Genomic DNA, 25,309 nt, shown 5'->3' with positions numbered 1-25,309 from the left:
GAGAAGGCGCATGGATGCTTGTAGTCTTACCTTTCTTTATATCTGCTTGGATCATCTGTACTCACGCTTCTCCTCATGCTACCTCATGTCAGAAAAAATACAATCTGAGGGTCCTACACGCGTGAGGGATCATGGGTACAGTGGACGTCACACTAGGGATAGTATTACTGGCACGCCCTGTGTCGACGCCCATTTTCGAGTTTCGAAAAACAAACTGTAATACTCCGAAGCTTCCACTAGATGTCGGCCTATGCACAGCATGTGAATCTAAGCAGATACAAGCATCAGAAATATGATTACGGTGAGTAATGTATCATATATATATATATATATATATGTGTGTATATTTTTTTTATTATTTGTATTTATTTATAATCACAGTGGTTTATGAGAATATGATGCATTTAGTGCCAAGCAGCACTTTTTAGGGGGAAAGTGCTGCTTGGGAAAGTGTCATTTTAAAAGGCATTTTTGGGTTTTCAGCACAATGATGCTGCTTCATTCACTTTGCTCCATGTAAAATGTTGCAGAGCCCAGTGGCATACTCCTGCAGTGAGGACTTTGTATCAACCCCACCAGAACTGTGTGTGGCAGGGGGTGGGCAGCCATTTTCTGGTTGTGACACAAACACAGTTTTAAAGATCTTGGCGCGCACAGGAGTCAGCGCTGTCATTTTGGGCTGTTTCTTTCACCATTACAGTAAAGTGATGTAGCGAGGCACATCTGAGTGGGTCAAAATATCCCACACTTCCATGTCCAGCATTGTACAATACTTCTTTTAACTATTAATAAACACAGATTTAACAATTTACTGTGTACCTTCCTCATGTTCTCAGTATATCCCAAAAGACATTACACAGTCGACAGGTGTAACTCTTGGCCAAGGATATGATCTAATGCACCCCTAACCCCACTTCAATATTTCTCTAGTTTGAGCCTGACCCACAGCATCTGTACAATATCAGCATCCATGCTACAACATCTTGGACATGTCTTTACTCCAGATGAATCAAACCTAGACAATGTAAAAGGAGTGTAGTGTAATCTGTTTACAATGTTAAAGTGAATAAAGAGGAGCCTAGAATTAAGTGACACCCCTTATATCATTGACATTGATCTGTCCACATTGCCTCAGAGATCTCAATCTCCAGGTTACTGGACCATTTCAGTCTATTGTCTGGTCCTTCACCCCTTATCATTGTCTGCGCTAGTTTATATAGACTCAAAATACTCTCTTTACCTCCCCCTTGTGATAGAATATACTTAAAGCAAGCATGTGAACTAGGTGCAGCCGGAACTAAGGCAGTGCTGCGCAATAGGCGACCTTATGTGCCAATATTGCATCCTCTCTAGAATCCCTGCATCCTTCCATATTCTTTTTATAGATTTATCAGTAGTGAGTTTCACCTCTGTCATTCCCCAGAGCGGTAGGTTCCTATTGTATGGGTGCAATACCTGCGCCTTCTTGTTAAGTCTAACCCAATCGTCCCTTGTTGCCCCAACCAGGTCTAGAACATGTGTGTTTTGCCCGCCAGCAGCAGAATAGCTGGGGGGGAGCCTATCTGAAGTCTTTCCAGCCAGACAAGAGGTATGTCCCGCTCGTCCTCTGCCCAGTATGTTGCGTAATTAAGCTATGCCACTATAAAACATAGTTTCAACTCTGGAGCTGCTAAACCCCATCTCTCATATGGTTGAATCAGCCATGCCCACGTCATATGCACTGATCTCTCTGCCCAAACAAACGAAGAGCACATACCCGCGAGTTCGGAGAAGAATGCTCTACCAGGCCACATTGGAATATTATGAAAGTAATATAACAGTTTGGGCAAGATAACATTTTTTATCAGAGCCAGTATCCCCGTCAGAGACAATGGAATATGACCACACCTCTTCAGTTTTGTCCTCAGCTTTACCAAATAGGCGCTGTAATTTAGCTCATAAGTCAAGGCTTTTGTATGGGGAACTCTTATCCCCAAGTACCGAAAGTCCTGCGCTGCCCAAGTGATACCTGCCATACTTGTCGGTTTGCGTGCAACCTCCATCATTGGGAACACCTCAGATTTAGACGAGTTTAAATGTAACCCAGAATGCCTACCAAACTCCACCACTGCCTCACACACCCCAGATAAATGTAGCTCTGGGTCTCTAATGTACAACAGTATGTCATCCGCATATAGCGAAATGACTTCAGGCCTCTCCTACAACAGTAGGCGGGCCCCAAGAAACCGCCCCTAATCAGATTTGCCAATGGATCAATCACTAATGCAAACAGCAACGGCGAAAAAGAGCGGCCCTGCCTCATACCAGCGCCCAACACCACTGCAGGGGAACACCTACTGTTTGTACAAATGCGAGCAAATGGTTGCACATATAGCAGGCGTATACATGAGGTGAGAAATGGGCCAAACCCGTAGTTGAGGAACACCTGTAAGAGAAAAGGCCAAGAGACAGTGTTGAAGGCCTTCTGTGTATCTCGCGCCACTGCGACAGCCTGATTCTCCTTGGGGATCCTCGCTAGCATGTTATAAAACCTCCTTATAGTTGCTGCTGTCAGCCTGCCCGGTATAAAACCAGACTAATCACTATGAACCATGTGTGGCATCCCTGTAGAGAGTTGGGTAGCGATCGCCTTGGCGAACATTTTTGCATCTATATTTGAGTGACAGAGTTCTCTAAGACCCACACTACGTAACCTCTTGTTCGGGTTGCAAGAGTAGAATAATAATTGCCTCGTGCATAGTCTCTGGAAATATCCCGGATACGAGAGCTTCCTCCCACACCTTCAACAAGTAAGGGGCTAATATGTCCCTAAACTCTTCATATAACTCAGCCCCAAAGCCATCCGACCACGGGGCTTTCCCTTTGGGTAAGTCGATTATAGCTTTCCTTAATTTCATCCAATGTCAGTGAAGTTTCTAGTGATTCCCTGGTCTCATCTGATAATAAAGTTGTCTGAATCTTACTCAGATAGTGGGCAATCTCGGCTTTGGTTGTTGCACCTTGGGGCGAGTAAAGCGAAGTATAAAACCGGTGGAACACCGCATTTATATCATCGTCTGTATGTGCTGTGCGTCCATCAGTGTCAACTATGCATGGAATATTTGTCATCCCCCTCTTTTCATGAGGTGCGGGCTAATAATCTTCCTGGCCTATCTGCTTCCCCGTAGCGTCTTGCTACCATTGGCTGATGCATATACTGCAGTTCTTTGTCTGCAGACTCCCTGAATTCATCCAACCCAACTTTCATATCGTGCCTAAGCTGAGGAGTCGGGTTTATTGCATATTTTTGTTGTAGTCCTGAGAGTGTAGCCTCACAGCTCAACAGTTCTCCTCTAATAGGTTTCAGTACACCAAATTCTGTAGACAAAATAATACCCCTTCAATGAGCCTTAAACGCCTGACACAACACAGCAGTCGATTCCACTGACCCCTCATTGGTTTCAAAATACAGTGCTATCTGTTTCGGCGCATTAGTGGTAAACATAGGGTCTTGCAATGCTGCTGGTTTAAAGCGCCACGGACGCAGACTCCAAATACCCTTTTCTAGGTGTAATGATGAGAACATTGGGGAATGGTCGGAAAATGTACGAGGGAGAATCTGACAATCCATTGTCTCTGTCACTAAAGTTTCAGATATCAGCCAGACATCAATCCTTGAATGCATGCCGTGCACTGATGAGTAATACGTGTAGCTCCTCTCCTTCATATGCAACGCCCTCCATACATCGATCAGATCTAAATCCAGCATGTGGATATTTATGACACAAACTGCTTTTGTGATTCCCCCTATGCGCATCTGACGTGCAATCCATCTTTGTGCACAGTATCGTGTTCGGGTCGCCCCCACATATCAACAAGGCCATAGAATATTTTAAACACAAATTAAACACCCTCTCGTAAAATTTGAGATCATTAATGTTGGTTCCATAAACATTTACCAAGAGGACTTCCCTCCCACACAGTATTCCATGAACCAACACATCACCCTTCACTATCAGTTTTGGTGTTTAAGTGAATTGTAGTGAGCGGTGTATCAGTATCATTACCCCTCTGGCTCTAGTGGAGTACGAGGTGTAATATCTGTGACTCTCCCACCCATTAGCAAACTGCTCGACTTGTTGCTTCATCATGTGTCTCTCTTGAAGGAATAGTACTTTAGCCCCTTTTCTGTTGGGATATACCACAATGTTACATATGATTCCCCAACATCTGGATATTCCAGAACAACCGTGTAAAATCAGGCTTCAATTTGGTGGCATGTGCCATAAATACAGCTCTGAGACAATAGTGTATGCCCAAGTATACATGCTTCCTCTCTCCTTGCTGCAACTTTGTCACAGTGCTGTTTTTTTAGTAACATGAACACAGCCCCCAACTGAACCCCCCAGCATTCCCACTCCCTCCCACAAAGCCCCCCAAACTCTGGCCTTGAGACACCCACCCCCCTATCAACAATTGGCACCTGCATGGGGTGCAGCTGTCCCAGCCACAGAGTGGGTACCTGAAAGTACATAAATTCCATAATAAGAAGTTTTGTTCTCCGAACTTAGTTGTTACCATTTAGACGCAATTCAACAGTAGCATAACCAACAAAAACATCACTGTTTAGTTCTGCGCTGCTCACTTCCTTTGTTCAAGTGGGACACCTTGCACCCAGCTGGAAGTGGAATCTGAGCTTTGATGAAAGGCACTGCCTCTTCAGGGACTGTGAAAAAGTAGGACGACTTGTTAAATTGGATCTTAAGGCGCGCCGGAAACATCATGGCGTACGGTGTATTTCTCTCACGTAGCAACTTCTTAACACCCAAGAACATGCAATGTAGTCTGGGTATATATGCACAGTACTTGAACCCATTTGTAGCACTTTCTTGACCCTCGTAGCCCGTAAAATCAGGTCCCTGTCCCGATAGTTCATTATTCTTGCTATGATAGGGTGAGGTAGCCACCGGTTTTAGGCTTAGCCATTAACGCCCTGTTTGAGCATTCAACTAAAAAGTGTGGTGACCACCCAGTCACCCAGTAGTTCCCGTAGCAGGTCTTCAACCGCTTTCTCCACATTTCCCTTGAACGTGTCTTCTGGGACTCCAATAATGCACACATTATTCCTTCTAGATCTTGATTCTAAATCTTCACATTTTGACTTCCTGCCTCATGTCACTTGTAAGTGTGGTCGCCGCTGCCTGTAGTGACTCCATACAGTCTTCCACTTTGTTGATCAACCCTTCTGCCTCTGTGATGCGCTGTGTTTCTCTCTCAAGCGGAGTCCGTATATTGGGGACATTAGTCGTGATTTCATCCAACTTAGTATTGACCGATGCAAATCCTTGTATACTATCAAGTATATGATGTAAATCCGGTGTGTTCTTCAACCGGGAGGCCTCCCCTACCCCCAGGGGGGCATCTTTGTTCTTGCACTGGTGGTTTTCGGAGCCTGTGTGGTGTAACGGTCCATGGCTCCCTCCTTTATGGACCCAGCGCCCTTCGTCATCTCAACAAGTAATGGAATCAGTGTCACAATTGCCCATGGAGTGAGCACAACTAGGGACCCACCTCCAAGCAAGCACAGTGGTTAACCACACCAGTCTTATGTAGCCATCACAGACAAAGGTGTTCACAGTACTTGGCCTCACCGACTGCGCTGAAAGGTCTCTAAGTACATCAGTCGTTGCAACCACCACCAATATACTTATATACAACTCGACATCATCAGTCATTCTGCTGGTTGCATCATTATGCCCACCTGGAGATTATGAATACGTATCCTTTAAGAACTGCAGAGGTCGTGCTGGAGCGACTGAGTTATTCCACCAAGGCTGTAATCCTGCAATTAGCGGTCGCTCCATCGGTCTGGTCTGTCTGCGAGGGACCGCCCAAGGTCTGCTCTGTCATCTCTGTCTCGTACTATCGTGATCCCTTTCATTGCAGTATCGCCAGTTTTCAGCAAGCGGGTCAGAGCCCGCCCGTCAGCCAGGCCGTGTCACTGCACCTCCCCACTACGGCTGTCCTCACAGCACCACTCCGCCTGCCACACCCAATGACGGTGAGCCGTGGGAAGGCAAAAAAACACCTGCCGACCGGCCACTACTCTCCTGCAAAAGTGCAGCGTTCACTGCCGCCTCTCACCGCCAGTTGCAGGCCCCCATTCCTCGGGACAGAGTCCGCCCATCACGCCAGGCTTTATCACACCGGCCTCGCCTATCTCCTCCCCAGCTCTTGAGAACAGAGGCAGGCCGCTCAACACCACGCTGAGAAACACGCCGGTTTCTATGGCACAAGAGCGTGTCTCGAGTCGCAATCAGGACCGCAGATGCACAGCATCTTATTTATCATGCGTGTGATCTCGGATCTCATTAAAGTAGTAATCAAACAGAGACTAATATATATGGGGCCACACTCTGCACGGAGCTCAGGAGAGGTGCGCCGCTCCACAGCACCTCCTGGAAATGCCAAATTTTTACCAAATTTTTGCAAAAGAAATGCAGGGGGAGACCCTTTGCAGCCCCCCTTTCATCACCCCCACTTTAATGAGTACCCCACCCCATCTAGATTTTCGCATGAATTTGTTGTAAAAAATGCGGTATTTTCATAAGCGCAGTGACGGTATGCACAGTACCGGGGTGATACCATTACCTTAGGTGAAGCAGGCAGGTTACAGTATTATGAATAGGCATGAGGGTATTTCCCTCTAATGTGCAGACTGAATTTCAGGCTCATCACCAGCTTCGGCCATCAATATGCCCTGTCTTCATCGTTTTTTGGTGAAACGCTTTTCATTCCCAGTAAGTAAATGCAAACAAGATTTGGGTCAGAAAACACGTAAGGTGTCACTCAGAATGACCAAACATCAGTTGCGGATATGGGCAACCCTCAATACGAAGTTAGTCCAATGCTGTAAAACCAATAGAAAATAAATGAGGCTGATTGCGTATTGACGGAAGAATATCTGAATAGATGCTGAAGATTAGGTGTGTGGAGGTCCTACTAACAGTGAAAAAGCAAATGATGAACCCTCATTTTGAGCCCATTTGCATTGACCTCCGCATGGAGAGGAACAGACGAATGGCGATTGAAACATCTGAAGCAGATAAAATGATATGCAAGGTAGCGAGTCAATTGAGCTGTGGAATAAGGTTCTGAGATATACATTGGGGGGGCCAATACATTGGATCACATTTGTATTCGCCACTACAGATATGTTTTTTTTTTTTTTTATGAGATATTGAATTTGCTGCATCTGGACGGGAAGCCTTACTTTGTGTAAATTAACAGAGCAGGCGTTCAAAGGTCGTGTAATAGTAGATGCTGGATATATATAATTGAAGCTGGTGCCATATGTAGGGGAAACCTCCGATTTCGTTGGGTCTTTTTTCATAGCTGAAAGCAGAATATGGATGGAACAGCTGACAGCTCCCTGACTGATACTTTCAGATACTTTACACATTACAGTATAAAAGTGTGAACTATTTAACATTTTAGTTTATTGAAATAGACTCTCATATGGTGAAGAGACCACTGCCTATGCATGGTCAGCCGTTGAGCAAAGGAAATATCCGAAAAGGCAGTGGTGGAAGGGGAAAAAAAGGAACTAGTGCATCCAAAAAGGAGCGAGTAGGATGGTTGGTGTCGGGTGGGAGAACCCAGGATCAGAACTTTGGCACAAATTGTTGGATTCCAAGGTCTACAGTTATGTCTTATAGTGTTTACTTACAAAAAACACTAATTACATAATAAAGCCGCATAACACGTAAATCCCTGTAGCAATATGTTAAGCCAAAAGAATATCATTGTGACTTTAATTTTCACATCCTGAATTGTAAACTATAAGTCCCGGAATGCAAGATAATGCCAAGCTAGACAGTCTACTTAACCCTATTGTACTCTGTGATTTGAGACATGTACTAAAAGAAGTTGTCTAATAAACCGGTGGCACACCCAGACATTTTTAATATGGGTGGCCTGATGAGGTCACTGGAAATCTTGGGTTGACACACCAAAACAAACACATAACTGAAATTCATTGACTCTTAAGAGGCAGGCAAGCCGGTGGGGGGGGGGAGAAGGGGGAGAGCAAGAGTTTTTATAAGGGTGGCCATGCTCCCCCCTTGGCCACCCCTTGGTGGTGCCTCTGCAATAAATGAAGATATATATGCAGATTATTTGTTGCAAACTTTCAGGTCGTTGTTATTCATGATGTTACAAACGTTTGATTAGTGTCTTAAAGTAACTTTCTTTTTTTGCATGTCAAGATAGACATCATGGATATAAACAAATCTTTAAATGGGCGCTTTGTGTTGCTCACTTTAACTGCCTGGTGCTTTGCGAGCTCTTTGAGTTAGAAATGTCCCATCATGCATATGAAAGGCTCTGCCACTGATAAAAGAAATGTTTGCAACCTGGGCCCCTTAACGACCCGCAGAGCCAGGACGCTTTGCGTGTGTGTCTGCCTAGCTGCGATTTGGGAAGCAGGCAGTGTTTTAATGTCCGGCCTGAGCCAAATTCTGTATTTGGCTCAAGAGAGAGAAAAGGCATCAAGGGTGCGTTTCTTGAGCCTTTGAACTAAAGGCATGCTCTGTAAAAAGCAAACTAACTAGTGGTACGGGTACCAGTGATTTATAGTACACTTCCATCTCTGCGAAAAGGAGACATAAAGTGGGATAACTTTGAAAACGTCAATACCACAGTTTATTGCAGGCCTCTCCAAATCGGATCTAGGCCGTTCCTACCGGTTGGGTAAAGCAGAAGGTGGAATGTAATGCTGGGCTCAACCTGCTGGCAGAATCAGGTTGCTCTCACTTCTTTTCCCTATAACACCAGCTGGATACCTTGAACCTCATGTCCACCAGTCACACGATTTCCATGTACTCTTTTCCCTCCCGAAAAGGCCTACCCCGACATGCCTCTGCACACCTCAGCTCCGCACGCTGTCTTGTTGTGCGCTATACAGCTTTTATGCCCTTCTGACCCACACTAACCCTGCGGGATGAGGCCAGCAGTCCATCCCTGGCATTATCCTGCCAGAATATTCACTGTATGCAAACAACCTTAGATGTCCATTTCAAATTGTGCCGCACAACTCTAATACCTGCAACGCTACATGTGTGCAGTCATGGCCACGGTTATGGCATATATGTCTCCATTCATGAACCCGTTCGTTTTTAGTCACACTAGGTGAGCCAAAACCTAAAAATGCTACATTTTTATTTTGCACCGTAGCAGCTAAATCAGTATCGTGAGTTAGCAGTCTCTGAGAACCGCCGCCCCGTGAGCCCCCACTCCCTTAGCACAGACGCAGTGTTGGTAGTGCTGGCTCCCCGGTTGCTCTGACGCCGCCGGGAACGCCCCGTTTATTTATAGAGGCACGCGATGGAGTGAAAGGTCACTCTGTCGCGTGCGCGCCCTTAAAGGGCCAGCGCCACACTCCTCCTTTTCCATAACAACAAACTGAAAAGGAGGACTTAACTACTAAACATCACAGCATACAATACCAACAACCCCCAGGCACCCTCGTTTAATGGTACCCGCACTGGATCCCCTGCTGGCACCATATTCCACCTGCACGGGAGTCTTTATCACACAACAGCCCTCACGTAGTCCGTAAGAAGGGCAGGTTTCCATCGCCCTGTCCTCAAGGTGTACCTCCTGCCTGTCTCTCTGACCGGTGTTCCTTCACCCTGCACCTCGCGGGTTGGGGACTCCACCTGGATGGCATGTCCCAGGTCCATGTCCACCATAGTCTCTGCCCTTGGCTCACCCAGTCTCTTAAAGAAGCTGGCATTCCTGGTGACCGATGCTGTTCCATCAGACGCGGTCACCATGGACCCTTTGACCGCCACCACGTCTAATGGAGCGGGCTCAGAGGGGAGGGATAACTTGCCTTGCGGCTGACAGTTTCTCACCAGCACTTCATCGCCCGGGGCGAGCCTTGGTGATCTTGGACCTCTCCGGGCGTTTTCCATCTCTGTCCGTGCCCTTCTCTCCTCCTCCACCTGGTCATTGTTGATGACGGCCGGTTCTCTCTCTCCCACCTCCGGTATTATGTCCCTTGGGCAACGCTGGAACAGTGCCTCTGCTGGCGCCACTCCTGTGGATGAGTGTGGAGTGGCCCTGTACCCTCACAGGAACACATATAGTGCCCTTTGTAGGCACTCACCTTTTCCTTGTGCAATCCGGAAGACCTTGTTCAGCGTGCGCATCATCCTCTCCGCTTCACCGTTTGCACAAGGCCACAGTGGAGTGACCTTCCTGTGGTGGGTGCCATACTCTTTCATGAGGTCAGCAAAACTCTCGCCCTGGAATGGGGCCCTGTTGTCAGAGAACAGCACTCTTGGCAGTCCATAGGTGGCAAAGATCTTCTCCAGTGCTACCACCACTCTTTCAAACGCCACAGACTCCACAAATTCTACCTCTGGGTATCGGGACCACTCGTCCACAACCACTAGGAAGTGGGTGCCCTTGGTCGTGGACCCAAAGTCTGCGTGGACCACCTCCCACGGCCTTGTTCCTCTGGGAATGGTCTCGATGGTTGGCTCACGTTGCGCAGGTGAGGCTGCCTGGCACCACACACAGGAGGCCACGAATTCCTCCACTCTCCTTTCTAGTTCAGGGAACCACACTTTCTGCCGGAGGCGAGCCTTTGTTTTGGGCGCGCCTTGGTGTCCCTGGTGAGCCAGAGCGATGATTTGTTAAATTTTGGCCTGGAGGATTACGATTCTGTCCCCTGTGAGCAACAGTCCCGAGTCCGAGAATGACAGTTCTTCGCAAACCCGCCAGAGCTGTTCTAGGGCCACCTTTGCCTCATGTGTCCTCCGGGCCAGGGACTCGGATCACCGTTTTCCAGGTCCCTGTTCCATGGCTGCCTTCAGTATCCCGAAACACTCCTCTGCCCGTGATGCCTGTTCCAGTTCCTCTACCTGCACAGAATTTGGCGTGGCCGCCTCGACCACCAGCCGTATGTGCTCATCCGCCTCCTCCGTGCATGTAGACTGCTGATCACCCCCTCTTGGGTGCCTGGAGAGATAGTCAGCAGTGTTGTTGCTGCCTGGGCGGTAGATCAGCGACACACCATAATCCAGGAGCGCCAGCATCCATGGCTCTATCCTCACCGGAGATTTGGAAGATGAGCCCGCCAGTATGGGAAGTAGGGGCCTATGGTCTGTGACCACCATGACTGGCCTTCCCAGGATGTAGAGGCGGAAATGTCTGCAGCCCCACAGCACCGCCAGTGCCTCCCGCTCTATTTGCGAGTACCGCTGCTCGGTCTCGGAGAGCGCCTTCCTGGCATATGCAATCGGGCGGACTTCCTGGTCAACCCCCACCTGTGTGAGGACCGCTCCAAGGCCGTAGCGGCTGGCATCTATGATTATCTCCATCTGTAGAGCTGGGTCGAAGAACGCCAAAGTGTCCTCAGCAGTGAGGGCGCCCTTGATGTCACCGAAAGCAGCCTGCTCCAGCGGTCCCCACTGCCAGGTTACATCCTTCCTTGTTAGTGTCCGCAGTGGCTCAAAGCGGGATGCTAGGTTCCGAATGAACCAGCCACAGTACGTAACCATGCCCAGAAAGCTCCTCACCTCGGCCATGTTCTCCGGCGGCCTGGCCTCCTTAATTTCTTTCACCTTGTGCGGATCAGGGGACACTCCATCCGCCTTGAAGACAAAGCCGAAAAATTCTATAGTGGTCTTGAGAAATTCACACTTGTCTCTGTGCAATGTGAGTCCTAAGGAGCATATGCGCTCAAATGTCTTTGCTAGACGGGCCAGGTATTCCGCCTCCGACCTTGCGAACACCAGAATATCATTGCTGATATTAAGTACCCCTTCCAGGTCTGCAAGGGCCCCTCTGATGATGTTTTCGAACACCTCTGCCGCTGTGGAGACCCCAAAACTGAGCCTTTTGTATCTATACAGCCCACGGTGAGTAGTGAAGGTGGTGATGTAGCGTGATTCGAGGTGGAGCACCACTTGATGGTACCCAGCCCTGTGGTCCAGTTTGGAAAAGAACCTAGCACCCTGCAGCTCAGTTATGATGTCGTCAATAGTGGGGGTTAGGTGTCTCTCCCGCTTTATCGCCTTGTTGGGCAGGCGCATGTCCACACAGATTCTCACCAAATCAGGCTGCTTGGGCTTCCGGGAAATCACAATAGGAGAAACCCAAGGGGTAGGGCCCTCCACCTTTTCGATGATGTCCAGCTTGACGAGGTTATCTAGTTCTTGATCCACCAGGTCTCTCAAGTGGAAGGGCACTCGTCGATGTTTGAGCGCCACTGGCTGGACGGACTTATCTATGTGTAGCCGGACAGGTTCACCAGCCATCTGTCCTATGCCCTCAAAGCGAGGTGAGTGCTTGCTTAATAACACCTGGATGTCGTCCAGGTACACCGAGTACGCAAAAATCACGATGCCAAGAGCTTCTGCCGCAGCACAGCACAGTAGGGTGTTGTTACTCACTGGTGTAACGCAGAACCTGGCCCGGATTGTCGTCTCGCCATACTTCACATTTGCGACAAATGCACCGTCCAAAGGGATTGGCTGTTCTCCCCCGAATGTGAAGATGCGCGCCTTCAGTGCAGACAGGCCAGGTGGGGATTGCATGGTGTCATAATGTTCCCTGCCCATTACGTTGACTGATGCACCAGTGTCCACAAGCATCAGTATTGCATCCTCATTCACCAGGACATTACACCTGGGCTGTCGCTTGGAGTTGGATTTCAGGACGCCCACACTGGACATGAAGAACATGTTTTCTTCTTCTTCCTCTTCTTCTTCTTCCCCCTCGAGACCTTTGCCGTCGTCCCCTTGGTCCACCTGAGCCACGTTTGATGATCGCTGTTGGTGGACGAAACTGACCCGGACGGGCCCTCTGGGAACAACTGTCGGTGTTACGGCCCTACACATGCGGGCGTAGTGATCAGCACCTCCACAGCGGCCACATGACGTTCCTATGGCTGGTCACTCTGCCGGATATGGGAGATCGAATGCACACTTCAGACATGAGTGGTTTACTTACTGCCCTCTTATTCCTTGGTTGCCAGACGGGCGTCTGGACCCACGACCCCCGCCGATGGCACAGGTGTCCTCCCCCTTTCTGGGGCGCACTCCTGACTCTATTCTGGTCGCCCGCAACTCAGAGACCTCATGGAACCTCCCCAGTTCTAGGATGCGGGGAATGGTGATGCCCGGCTCCCTCAGGATCTGACGGCACAGCTCGCCAGACACACACCCTTGGATGAGTTGATTTCTTATTATCGTATTGGGGTCATTCCAAGCACAGGGGACTGCCAATCTGCGGAGCCTCCCATAAAACACATCTAGTGTCTCATCGTCCTTTTGGCGTGCCGCACCCATGAGGAATCGTTGATAATCTGCATTTGCCATGGGCAGAAAATGATTGTGGAGAGAATCCTTGGCCTCTGCATACGACCCATCTGTTGGTTGCAGGGACAGGAATACCTCATGTACCGCAGGGCCAGCACAGTACAGAAGGGTGGCCAACTTACTATCATCACTAGTCTCCATGGTGGCCCTAAAGTATATTGCTAACCTGTCCATCCACATTTTCCACCTTGCCCCAGACTTGGTGTGCCCAAGATATCAAACTCAGGCATTTGCTGTAGGGCGTCATGTGGTTTTGGCAGTGTTCTTGGTGGTACTACTGGCGGCGGCTGTTGGGCCACTGCTGAGGCGGCTTGTTGTTGTGCAGCCGCTGCAGCTTGTCCTTGGCTCATGATGGCGAGCGCACAGGCACCCAAGATGTTAAGAGAATAACAGGTCCACAACTCACCACCACCCCTTTAGCAGGCAGTTCCTAGGTAGTAGATAGACACCAGATGTGGCCAATGGCAACCCCACAGTCAGTGTTCCTCAATATTGCAGAGCGGATGCCAGGCAGTGTAGAGGTCCCAAAGAATGAGCACGGTGGGCCCAGGATGTACATAAAACAGCAGGCCTTCCCTGGCGCCACACCCAATCACTCGACGAAAAATAGTGAAACTGTGAAAAATTCACTTCCAAAATGCAGTCACTGCATCCTGTGGCTGTCCGCCACAAGAGTGTCTAAAAATGAAGCCTGGATGGCTCACCGCCGCTTCGTATGAAGCGGTGACCTCCCAGGGCTTATTGATAAAAATGGCCACCGACCGCGTGGATCAGTCCCCTCTCTGCGGCATGTTTCGTGAAGTGCGTTTCACAATAGTTTATTCACGCACACTTGAAAGTTACCGCCTGTCCCAGGTGATGGTCCGCAGCTCGTTGCCACTGTTAGCAGTCTCTGAGAACCGCCGCCGTGAGCCCCCCACCCCCTGAACACAGACGCAGTGTTGGTAGTGCGGGCTCCCTGGTGGCTCTGACGCCACCGGGAACGCCCCGTTTATTTATAGAGGCACGTGACGGAGTGAAACTCTGTCGCGTGAGCGCCCTCAAAAGGGCCAGCGCCACACTGTGCATTGTTTCACCTCCGATGAGGTTACTACCTATTTAAAGCATTTTACTGTATGGCGAGCATCCAGTGGATGAAAAATGCTTACAAAAAAGTTAGAAATTGAGAATGGTGAAACAGATTTTTGTATGTGGACGTTAAACAATAACATTAGGTAACAACGTACTGTATGTTTTTAAAAATGTTCCCTTTAGCAAAAAAGGTTTCCATTTGTAAGTTCACCTGAAAATGTAAATTACTTGTATTGCGTGTTCACATTTATCGGAGGTGTGGGCGGATACACATTGAGAACAACCCTAAATGTATTGTACCATTTGCCTTGCATGTGATTATGTATTCTATATGCAATACGTTTTGGATGGGTTGGCTCATCGTTACTTTCTTGTGGTTCACTTGCAGGTCCTTCAGCAGCTTTTAAATCATTTCAGGAAAAACAAGGACAAAGTGCTTCTCTTCTCCTTTTCCACCAAGGTGAGCTCCAGATGATTCATGTCACGCTTGACCCGGCAGCTAAGGCCGCGGGGAACGCAGCAGCTGTCAAGCACATTTCCTTTCTCGCGAGTAGTATGGGAATGGGGCTTTGAAAGGCAGCCTGCTGAGCTAAAGAAAACAGCGTCTTTACACGCAGCCTACTGTTCGAGCATGCGCAGTACGGTCGCGGAAGAAGGTAGCCGCTTTTAATTTTTACTTGTCAGTCACCAATCGTGAATGTGTTGTTGTCACGTACAGTATTTTGCTGGCTGTAGCTGCTTAAGAATATTTGCCGTCTAGCTGAAACGTATTGTGCTTGGGTAGCTCTTAAATGCGTTTTAAATGCAATTCTGCATCACTGATCGGTGCGAGGGGAAGGAATCAATCACTAGTGCCCACGACGAGGCCGCACCTTTTTACTTGCTTTGGCCCAAAACCAACGCCTACCATTTTTGGGGGGTAAATCTTTGTATTTGATTAGACATCCATCAACATATAATTCCACTTTTTAGTATAGTGTTAAATCAATCCAACAGACGTCTTGTTTATCAAATTAGAGTGAACTGCAAAAGAAAATATTCTGTGCCCACCCTCTTCCCTCCACTGAAAATGAGCTAAAAACCCTCATCACAGCAGTAGGCAATATACAGCCCAGGCTGGACTGGGAAACAAAAGAGGTCCTGGAAATAATTTTCAAAGTGCCCCCATATTACAGATTTTCAGCAGGCCCAACCATTTTCCTATGAGACCATTTGGAAATAAACTGGCTATCTGCACAAAAGAGGCCCAGGGTTCAGAGGCCTACCGGGACTTCTCCTGAGTTCCCTATAGGCCTGTCCAATCCTGTCCAATCCTGCATACAGCACAGATTTGTGAATCTGCTTTGACAACGATTATCAAACCTATATAATCTGGTTGGGCAAATAAGAGGCAAAGATGTTCCAAATTTCACAGAATTATTTCGAACTGTCCTGCAAGAGAAATGCAAATCTTTCATATAGCATAATATTCCGTACTTTTTGCTGCCACACTAAAACACCAGATGGCTTTGACTGCCTCCAGAAGTATCTCAAAGCGTTTTGGCCTGCAAAAAGCAATGTTATCATTTGAGTTGTTCTTGTGCATAAAGGATATACTCGGGAGATAGGCAGTTCCGAGATAATTACTTCTGTCCACGCTAGCAGGACGTTTTTGGCAATTTGGAAGATTTTGCACCAAAATGCTTTCAGCTTATGCCATCCCCACAATAGGCGTTCTAATGACCCGTTAATACCGTAGCCCTTCCAAGAGTTAGGCGAAATGTAATGCTCACATTTATTTACATGTGTTGGCATTTAATGCTACCTTTTAATTTGCAAAGAGATCAGTCAATAAACAATATAATTGGCGAGTCTGTGATGTGTAATGTTATTGGTTTAAGTTGTCAGCACGGAATGTACCAATATTGTGACTGTACAATATTATAAATACTCCATATTTGCTTCTGGTACCTTTCTTAGTGTGCCAGCTGTATGTAGAAATTATTTTCACAACAGAGTGGACCGATCCATTCCATTCCTAGTTTTACCTTTTATGCTTTGATTATATATTTTCTTGGAAATACCCATATAGCACCAAAGTACCACACATTCCTTTATAACGTATCTTTAATTTCATAAAGTATCACTGTGTTCCTTTCTCTCAGTCAATGTGTTTCTTTTCTCTCAATGAATAACATTAGATATTACTGTATTCCTTTCTTTTAATCACAGTATTCCTTTCTCTCAACACGTGTTTCCCCACTGTTCTATAGTGGATCATCAGGAGAGAGTGCTGTTGTTTATTGGTTGTGCCACTGTTTATGCCAAAATGGTGAGAACCGATCGTATTTTTCTGAACGGGATCCACTTGTCACTCAATCTATTCCGCCGATCCGCAGCGCCACCTGGATACAATCTTATTCCCCAGCTCCTTTATTTTTGTATACTTCAGCTAGCAGTGGCAGTCCCAAACCATATCATTTTCCAGTCTTCTTCAAGCTACTGCTTCCAAAGATCCTTAATAAATGGATATTTATCCTCTCTGAAAGACACAATCAGCTTAAACTTGTAGAACCAACTGAGTGGAAACCAACCTATACAACATTTCATTTGGCCCGTTCGTTCTTAGTCGAGGGGGGGAGTAGGTCCCATATAATTGCATATTAATAGTTCTTGCCCAATAGTATAGCTGCAAATTATGGGGATTCAGTCCCCCTTCCCAAATGGATTAGATTCTGGGTTTACTTTGTGACCCTATCAGGTTCCTCAACAGAGTCTCAGTATTTGTTTACAGTATGTTTAAGGAATGCAATCTGGATTATTTTGTATAATATCCCGGGAAGTGTAATCATTTTAAAAAGTGCTGTACAGTAATCCTCTTTAGTGCGAGAGAGGTCCACTGTCTTAAATCCTCTGCAAATTGGGTAGGCAAAGGAATCCTTTTTTTAGGTCAAAAACCATATTTTTGTTGATGTCACAAGCATATTGAAGTATAGAAAGTGGTCAAAGGCAGTCTGCAAAGGCAGGGTATCCAGAAAGTCACATTCCATGCCATTGTGCAGAAACGTCACTGATTTGTCACAGTTAACATTGAAACCGTATGGTGCCTAGCCTCTCTGATCATAACTATAATCCTACCTATTGAAGTGTTGATATAGCTTAAGAAAATTAGAAGGTTGTCCGTGTACAGTGGTAATCAGCCTTTCCCTTCCCTTGACCAACCAAATCCTTTCCGAATATGGTCCTCCTCAGCCATTCGGCTATAGGCTTTTCACCACAAGAAGTGCTCAGGGAAAGCAGATAGACCTTTCTGGCCTTTCTTGTGCATTAGTAATAATCTGCATATGTTTACCAACAGCTGTGCTCCCAGCCCTGTATATAATCCTATATGCTCAGTGACCCCTTATCGGTAAAACATTTGCCCCGCTAACCTAAATCTACTCTTATGGGTTACACTTGCCTTCGACTATCATGTATATCTAGGTATGCCTTATAACCCAATGCACATCTTGTATATCTAGACATGCTCTCCCATGTACTCGAGGCCCTCTGCCTATCTATCAAATCTAGGTGTGCTTTATACATGTGATTGAGGCCCTTTGGCTACCTATCAAACCTAAAATGTGCTTTTTTACATGTGTCAGAGGCCATCTGCCTACCTGTCAAATCTATGTGTGCTTTGTACATGTGTTAGAGACCCCTTGGCTACCGTTCAAATCTAGGAGTGCTTTCTTACATGTGTTAGAGGCCCTCTTGACCACCCCCACAAATGTAGGCATGACTCCAGTTAGTCTTGTTCCTATCCGGACCGTCCAAACTATGGAGACTTTCACCAGTATAGTTGACCTTAACAACCACCCCCCAGCTCAAACACCCACGTCCACTGCAAATGGCGCAGGAGCTCCCAGAAATCTCATGCCGTTCCACCTTCCTATTTCCTTCCCAAGGTGCGCCCTTCCCCCTGCCTTCAAACACTCCAACCACCACACACATGACTACCTTGCATCTGAAAACTCCCGACCCCATGGAGCACAGGTACCAGCCACTTGTGTCCCGCTCTTCCACCCACATGACATATACCCTCTCCACCATGCCGACCACCGGACACAAGCAAACCCAACACTGTAAAAAAAAAACATGCTCCTTTGAACACAGAACGCCTAGCCTCCTGTCCAATCACGTTTAATTTCCTGGAGAAATGAACTACTCCGCTTCAGAACGATCACCCTCCCATCGACCAGAAGTCAGCACTCATCTGTGCAAATTAGCTCACCTCCCTACCTAACAAAATGAACTAAGATGCTCGTCAGTGAGAGTCCAAACCAAGATCCACTGTCCAAACTAAGGTATCCTAACCCTACAACTATTAGAACAACAAAAGTACAGGAGAGTGACTCACTTTTCCTGTGAGATGGTTCTTCACCAAGTTCTGTTCAATAAGGTATCCTAAGTTAGTTCTTGGTAACTACTTTTATTAATTCACACAGTTTTGACACTGGGTTCTTTAAGATTTCAATCGATTACTCTTTCTTTCCTTCTTGTTCTCTTCTTGCCTTATTTTATTTGCGTTTATCCTTTTCCTTTCATGGGATAACTTTATCCAGCATTTAGAACCTTTTCCCCTCGACTTCCGGGATTCTTTGGTTTTACTTTCGGTCTGTCCATGGTTTTCTATCTCAATCTGCTCTTTTGGTTTTCCCATCTCATAGAGTCTCCCATTCTATAATATCTCAGGGTCCTCGCTTTTACCTCTTGAAGGTTAGACTGTTCCAGTAAGTATTATATTTGCCTTTATTCACTCTTGTTATTGTATTCCGCCTGGGCGAGTATGAACTTTCCAAAAAATTATTCTCTTTATTCACTCTTGATACTCTGTCACAACTGGGACGAGTTTGAATGTGCCAATAAGGATTCTCTTTCTCTTCATTCACTCTCGATACTCTGTCCCAACTTGGGACAAGTATGAATGTGCTAATAATGATTCTCTTTCTCTTCACTAACTCTTGATACTCTTGTCACGAATATCAACATTCCAGTAATAATTCTTGCTCTCTTAGTTTACTCCTGAAACTTTATCTCGACTGGGACAATTATGAGCGTTTCCAGTAATAGTCTTCAGTCCCCCTGCCAGTTCTCCCACTTTCCCCGTTATCTGTATTGTTCGGGGATAATGTCACTTTGGTTCCTAACCGTGGGTCCCTCTCTTTCGCTTGTCAGGTTGGCTTCTTGTACCTTCTGTGGTCTCACATAGGGTTTCTCCATTCTTTCTATGGTCGGTCCGGTTTGGGTTGCTTCAAAGTAAGTAGTAGTAGCGTTGTTCACAGACCCACTGGTCCACCTCGATTTGATTGCGTCCACTTCAGTTTCTCGCATCTCCTCGTCTTTCCGCATCAGAAGCTGCACTTGGGCTTCTCTTTGGCATCGGACGCTGCACATGCAGGTTGCCTTCAGCATACCTCTGTGAGCAGATTTGAAACTCACGGGTTATCTCTCTCACAAGGTCTCTGCCCCTATCTTTCATTACGCTGCAGTGGGACTTCCCTGACGCAATGTCATAGTCCTTACTTTCTGTTTGGTTCATGCTCTGTATTCTTCCACAGGTTTTCTTCATCTCAGTACAATATACGTTTTCCTTCATAGTCACAATGAGAGTGGTTTGATGACAAAATATTTTGGTTTGTTCTTCATATCTTTCTTCACTGGATGTTTTTGAAGGTAGCTTAGTGGTATGTTGCTTAAGAAGTTCCTCATAAGAACGGGAGCCCTTGTCCCCAGAGGGGAAGTCTCTCCTGGGGAGGTCCTGCTTGCCTCTACCCCTACGGAGCGTATTGTGGAGCGGACTCACCTCCCTAGCCTCACAGAGAAAGCCCCCCCCTAGTGAGAAGTAATGGATTCCCACGATTCATCACAGTAGCCTGCATTTGGTCTGGCATCTTTTAACAGTAGCGCAGTACTGTGAAGTGCAGTCTGTGAGTCCATGAGGTTTGGCCCTTTGGCGGCTATTGTTGAAAAAGTGGTGAATTGTGGGGGCATTCTGAGGCGATAACAAGATAAAGTTCCAGAAGGTGGGTGCGCAACAAGAGAAGGATAGTTTGTGAGTCCTCTCTTTGTGAATGAGTTGTCATTGTGGTCAGTTTGCTGCGCAAGGAGAGTGTGCCACCAGATATGTGGAGCTTAGCCAGCAGGTACGCTTGTGTGCAACTCGTGACTGTTTTGTAGATGATACATTGAATCTTTCTATTTTAGTAACACATTTTATTGTGCTTTTTAAAACATATAATAAACCAAAACATCACCACAATTGAGATAATATGAGCGGTTCCAGGTGTAAACAAGAAATTAAGGGGGCGGGGTTAAAGAGTAGGCCAAAGCATAAACATGGACAAATCAAATCCCACAACCCACCTCTCGGCAAACGCCAACACCCAGCCTCCTCCCACATGTGCCATATTCTCTGGAATTTAGCCGACATCCCCCCGTGCATTATAAATCCTTCTTTCGTAAGACATACAAATGTCCATATCTGATACCCATTTTCTATACCTGGGCACATCCGGCTTATCCCACAACATACCTATGTTCCTTCTAGCTAGGATGACTGCTATAGATAGCAACAGCTTGTTAAAGCGGCCGTAGGAGTGAGCCCCCCCGATTCCCAGCAACAACATCTTAGGTTCAACGGGCACCAGCTACCCGCCACACTTGTCAACTTTCCCAGAACCCTTTGCCAAAATCAGTGTATCATCGGACATTCCCAAAGAGTATGGAAAAAAAGTGCCATCTGCTCTGTCGCATCTCAGGCACCACTTATGGGCCGCCCGGCCGCATTTAAAGAGGAGCGTATGCGAGTAATACGTTCTATGTAATATTTTCAGTTGAATCAAGCGAAATCGAGAGGAAATCGCCACCTCCCTCGGGGACATCAGGGCCTCTGTCCAGTCTTCAGGGTTCATGACCCCCCACCTCCGACCTATTCTGCAGTCCAGTCATGTCTCATGACGAAAAAGGAGGATATGCACTGGTACATGGCCGAGGTGACCTTCCTGTTTATTCGCTCTGCCATGATATTGGCCTACAGAGGTGAACAGGCGGGGACGGCGCACATATCAGAAAGCTGGGCGTGTAGTGTGTGGGTAGATAGCATATAGTAACAAAGAGAACCGGTATCTACGGTCTGTGGAACATTCGCGTCCCATGTAAATTCGGGGTTAATGTCCAAAGACGATGAAAACTCGAAATATTCTTACATGTGTAAAGTCCAATGTAGTAAAGAGAACCAATAAGAATACAGTGGGCTTTCCAAAATCTATTGCAGGTTGCCCGACAGTATAATGTTCAGAAAGATACATTTTTGGAGGGATACATTTGTACACTTCAATTCATTGGTTACAAATTATATTTATATTGATAAATATTCATCTCATATTGTACGAAACAGTGATTCATAATATATATGTTATCATCACAATTCAAAGAAACAGAAATTAGTTAAATGAAAGACTGGAGACATATAGAGAAAAGATTTGTAGAGAAAGAGCCCAATGCATTTCAGGATCTAGTATCCCTTCTTCAGGAGCTGGATTTTGTGTCAATCCATTTGTTACTTTCTTAATGTGTGAATCCTGTTAACTGTGAACAAACAACAAAAGAAGTTTTATCAGTTGGCTAAAATCTCACATTGTTATAACTTCTTAATATGTGCTTCCTACATGGACTTGTTTGTACCTGCTGCGTGTGCCAAATGGAGATCGCAAAAAATTACACTAAAGTGTTGGTCTGCTCAAACTCTTGAAATGTATCGGACGTAGTCTTCTAGATGAGGGGACCTGAAAAGATGTGAAAGGGTCCCTTAAAATGAACATATCATAGTAGTCATGTGTAACATCACACTAATGGGCGGGGGGGCGTGTCAGCATACCTGACTATCTGGAGTCTTGCTTCAAAGACTTCTAGTGTTCTTGTCCGTCCGTAATGGGCGAGTCACCATGTGCAGCAAGACCACACACGTCTTCATGTGTGTGGTATCATGCATGGAATAGTGATTCATACGTTCAGGAATATGTGTAGTTGGACGTTCAGTGAATTCTGTATTTCAAAATGGAATGAGTTCTACCTAATAGTGGGGAATGAATTAGTTTCCCCCTTTCTGAATATATAACGTGGAACTGCTAATTCTTCTACATGGATTGCGGTAATGCAGTGAGCCTAGTTGCGAGTAAAAGAATGTTGCGGTTACTAAGACCGTTTTGCGATTCAACCGGACATTAGTATATGTTTGTAATCCTTTCTTACCCCTAGATGCGCTGATGTCGTAGTAGTCAGTTGCACGGCGAGCCTCACGTCCGTTTGTCAAAAAGCTGTCTCCAGGCAAGAAGAGCCCTCGGAGACGCTAGAGCTTATGTGGTTTCCCTAACGACCGGTAACCAGGAAGCGTGGGTGAGCGTTATAGCAGAGAATGCAAACACGCTTCATCATCATGTCAGGATTGGCGAGGGATGTTCCGAACACGATATGAATGTATATGTACATCTGTTGAATATAAATTTAGCAATTTGAAGGAATCCTTTGTGGATATGTATAAATAAATAAAGGATCGGCTGTAAAGTAAAATAAAATAGAATGATTTAAAAGTAAAAGTATTCTCAACGTCTCTTGTTCATTGAGAGACACGCCGGTCATGTATAAATTGATATGCCACTGGTACAATAATTCCGGGAAGCTCAACTTCTGGAAGGTGCAACCGTACTGTCTATGGAAACTGGTGATTCAGTAAATGAAGTTAGAAGGATCTCTCATTCTATGGCCCAGGAGGGTGTGTATCAACGATGTCCAACGCCACCCACGTTCACAATGTGGGTACATGAGGTTAAGTAACATGTGCATTTTGCTGTATCTTTACCAAATAGTTAAGGAATTGTGTAAAGAAACATTCCCTCTGTTGCATTATTTACACCTACGTATGTCTCAATTCAATCGACTCTTTAAGCACCAGATTTCCTCCCATATTAATATAAGTGCGAGATATAGACACATAATATCGTGATGGAAACACCTTCAAAGTCTCCTTTTTGTGGGCATACAATCCATATGTTACTTCAAGAGAATGCATCCTAAGGTATAGTGTGTGGGATTTAGGTATACAGTGTCTCATGTATGAGATCTGGTTCAGCAGTTCACATAAAAATAAAAGAAAAATGGAAAAGTCACAATTCACATACATATATATATATATATGCGCGTATAAGGATTGCTCCTCATTATCAGTAAGGAGAAGTGTGGAGCATTCTATTGTCGGTAGGTCTCACAACCCTTACCCCGAAGCCCCCCTGGCCTACCCATGGTCTAGGGGGAGCCTTGACCCCAGTCTCCTCTAAATCCCAACTGAGGCCTTCTTGGGGCCAGGCTCATACTTAATAACGAGTTTGTGCTTGGGAACTACTTTTTGTTACTGTCATTCAATGTGGAAGCATCCACAGAATCAGGCTTCTTGGAACCTGGCTTGCCGAAGGATGGTTTGGGTGTGGCACCTTGGAACTCTTTTACCTGGACTTCTTTCTTGAAGCTATTTAAACCACGCCCGACTGGACTGACACGCTTCGCGTTAGTTGCAATACTGCAACGTGATGCTCACCGCGTTCAGCTTCAGCCACGAACCTCGGATAAACAGCATCTGCAGAAAAAGAAAGAAGACGTTGTTAGAAAAGGTTGCATTTTACCTGAATTCCATCATTAGCGGTTCTCAGCTCTTCTGACCGGCATCCTGGAACCAGCGCTCCTTTGGATCGACAGACCTGCAGAAAGGGAAAGACAAGGCTTTAGACATTTTACACAGTTAACGAACTCCGCCAAAAGGCTTACCTTCCCACTCGCACTTCATTCCGCAACATCTCTGGAATACTACACTCCGGCGGAGCATCGCGACCTGTGAAGACAAAAGATAGCAGCTTAGCAAAGGCAAGGCACCTTAGCGCTGCATTAAGCACCAACTTGCCGCGTCTAGGCGCTCCAAAAACGCTAATACTTACCAGCGAACCCCGAATCCAATCTTCGCCACGAATTGGACTTCCACGTACCTAAGGAAGAGAAAAAATACATTGTTAATTCCAGAAAGGCATGCTAGGACAGCAAAACATCATAGCAATAAGACCTACCTGAAAGACTCACGTCGGGCCGGCATCAGTGAAGTAACTCGACCGCCATTGCCCGCAAAGCACCACGCGCCCCTGCTGAGACTGCAGGACGGAGAACCCGCCAACATCAAGAACAAGGTCAGACGAAGCCCAGAGGGACCGCAGACATACCGGGTGGTGGGAGGCTGTTAATCCCAGTTACCCGGTCCTAAACATTGTTTACTTGTATTTCTGGCAGGATTCTTCCGCTGGTCACTACTGGGCATCGCAGGGAGGGATACCTGGACACTGATTGCTGGGTGGCGCCCCCGTGGAACCAGGTGAGCGTAACAGTAGGTCTATCATAAGAATACTCCCAAGTCAAACTCCTCGTTCATTGCATGGGGTGCGATACTGCCAAGTTTGTCTATCCAGAACAGTTCTCTGATCCAATTTTTTGGCATGGTTTTCTCCTCTCAGTGATCTTTGTACTACTTCTAAAACTTGGAATCTAAGTTGTGCAACGGAGTGTCTTTTCTCTGAGAAGTGTCTTGCCACTGGCGAATGAATGTTCTTTTTCCGAATATTAATCTTGTGTTCATTGCACCATTCTTTCATATGCCTCATGGTTTGTCCCATGTAGTAAATTCCACATGGGCAGCTGATAGCGTAAATAACAGATTTGGTGTCAGATGTAGGGTAGTCTCTCAGCTTAATTTTGGCTCCTGTCCTTGGATGTCTTACATAGTTTCCTTTTGTAACATTGTTACAATTGTTGTA

General features: G+C 46.3%; 1 protein-coding gene across 3 annotated transcripts in view; it reads left to right on the top strand.

Moving 5' to 3' along the window:
• ERCC6L2 (ERCC excision repair 6 like 2) overlaps window positions 1–25,309 on the top strand; it is a 1,852,128-nt gene that overhangs the window by 906,524 nt on the left and 920,295 nt on the right. For all 3 annotated transcript variants that reach the window (XM_069625699.1, XM_069625698.1, XM_069625700.1), the window contains one exon: window positions 14,830–14,901. In XM_069625699.1, the coding sequence (XP_069481800.1) occupies window positions 14,830–14,901 (72 nt within the window). The remainder of the gene's footprint in view (window positions 1–14,829; window positions 14,902–25,309) is intronic.

Source organism: Ambystoma mexicanum, chromosome 6p (genome assembly GCF_040938575.1).
Source record: "Ambystoma mexicanum isolate Mex_15411 chromosome 6p, UKY_AmexF1_1, whole genome shotgun sequence".
NCBI lineage: Eukaryota > Metazoa > Chordata > Amphibia > Caudata > Ambystomatidae > Ambystoma > Ambystoma mexicanum.
Note: the sequence above shows the minus strand (reverse complement) of the source record. Positions and strands in the feature narration are given on the sequence as shown.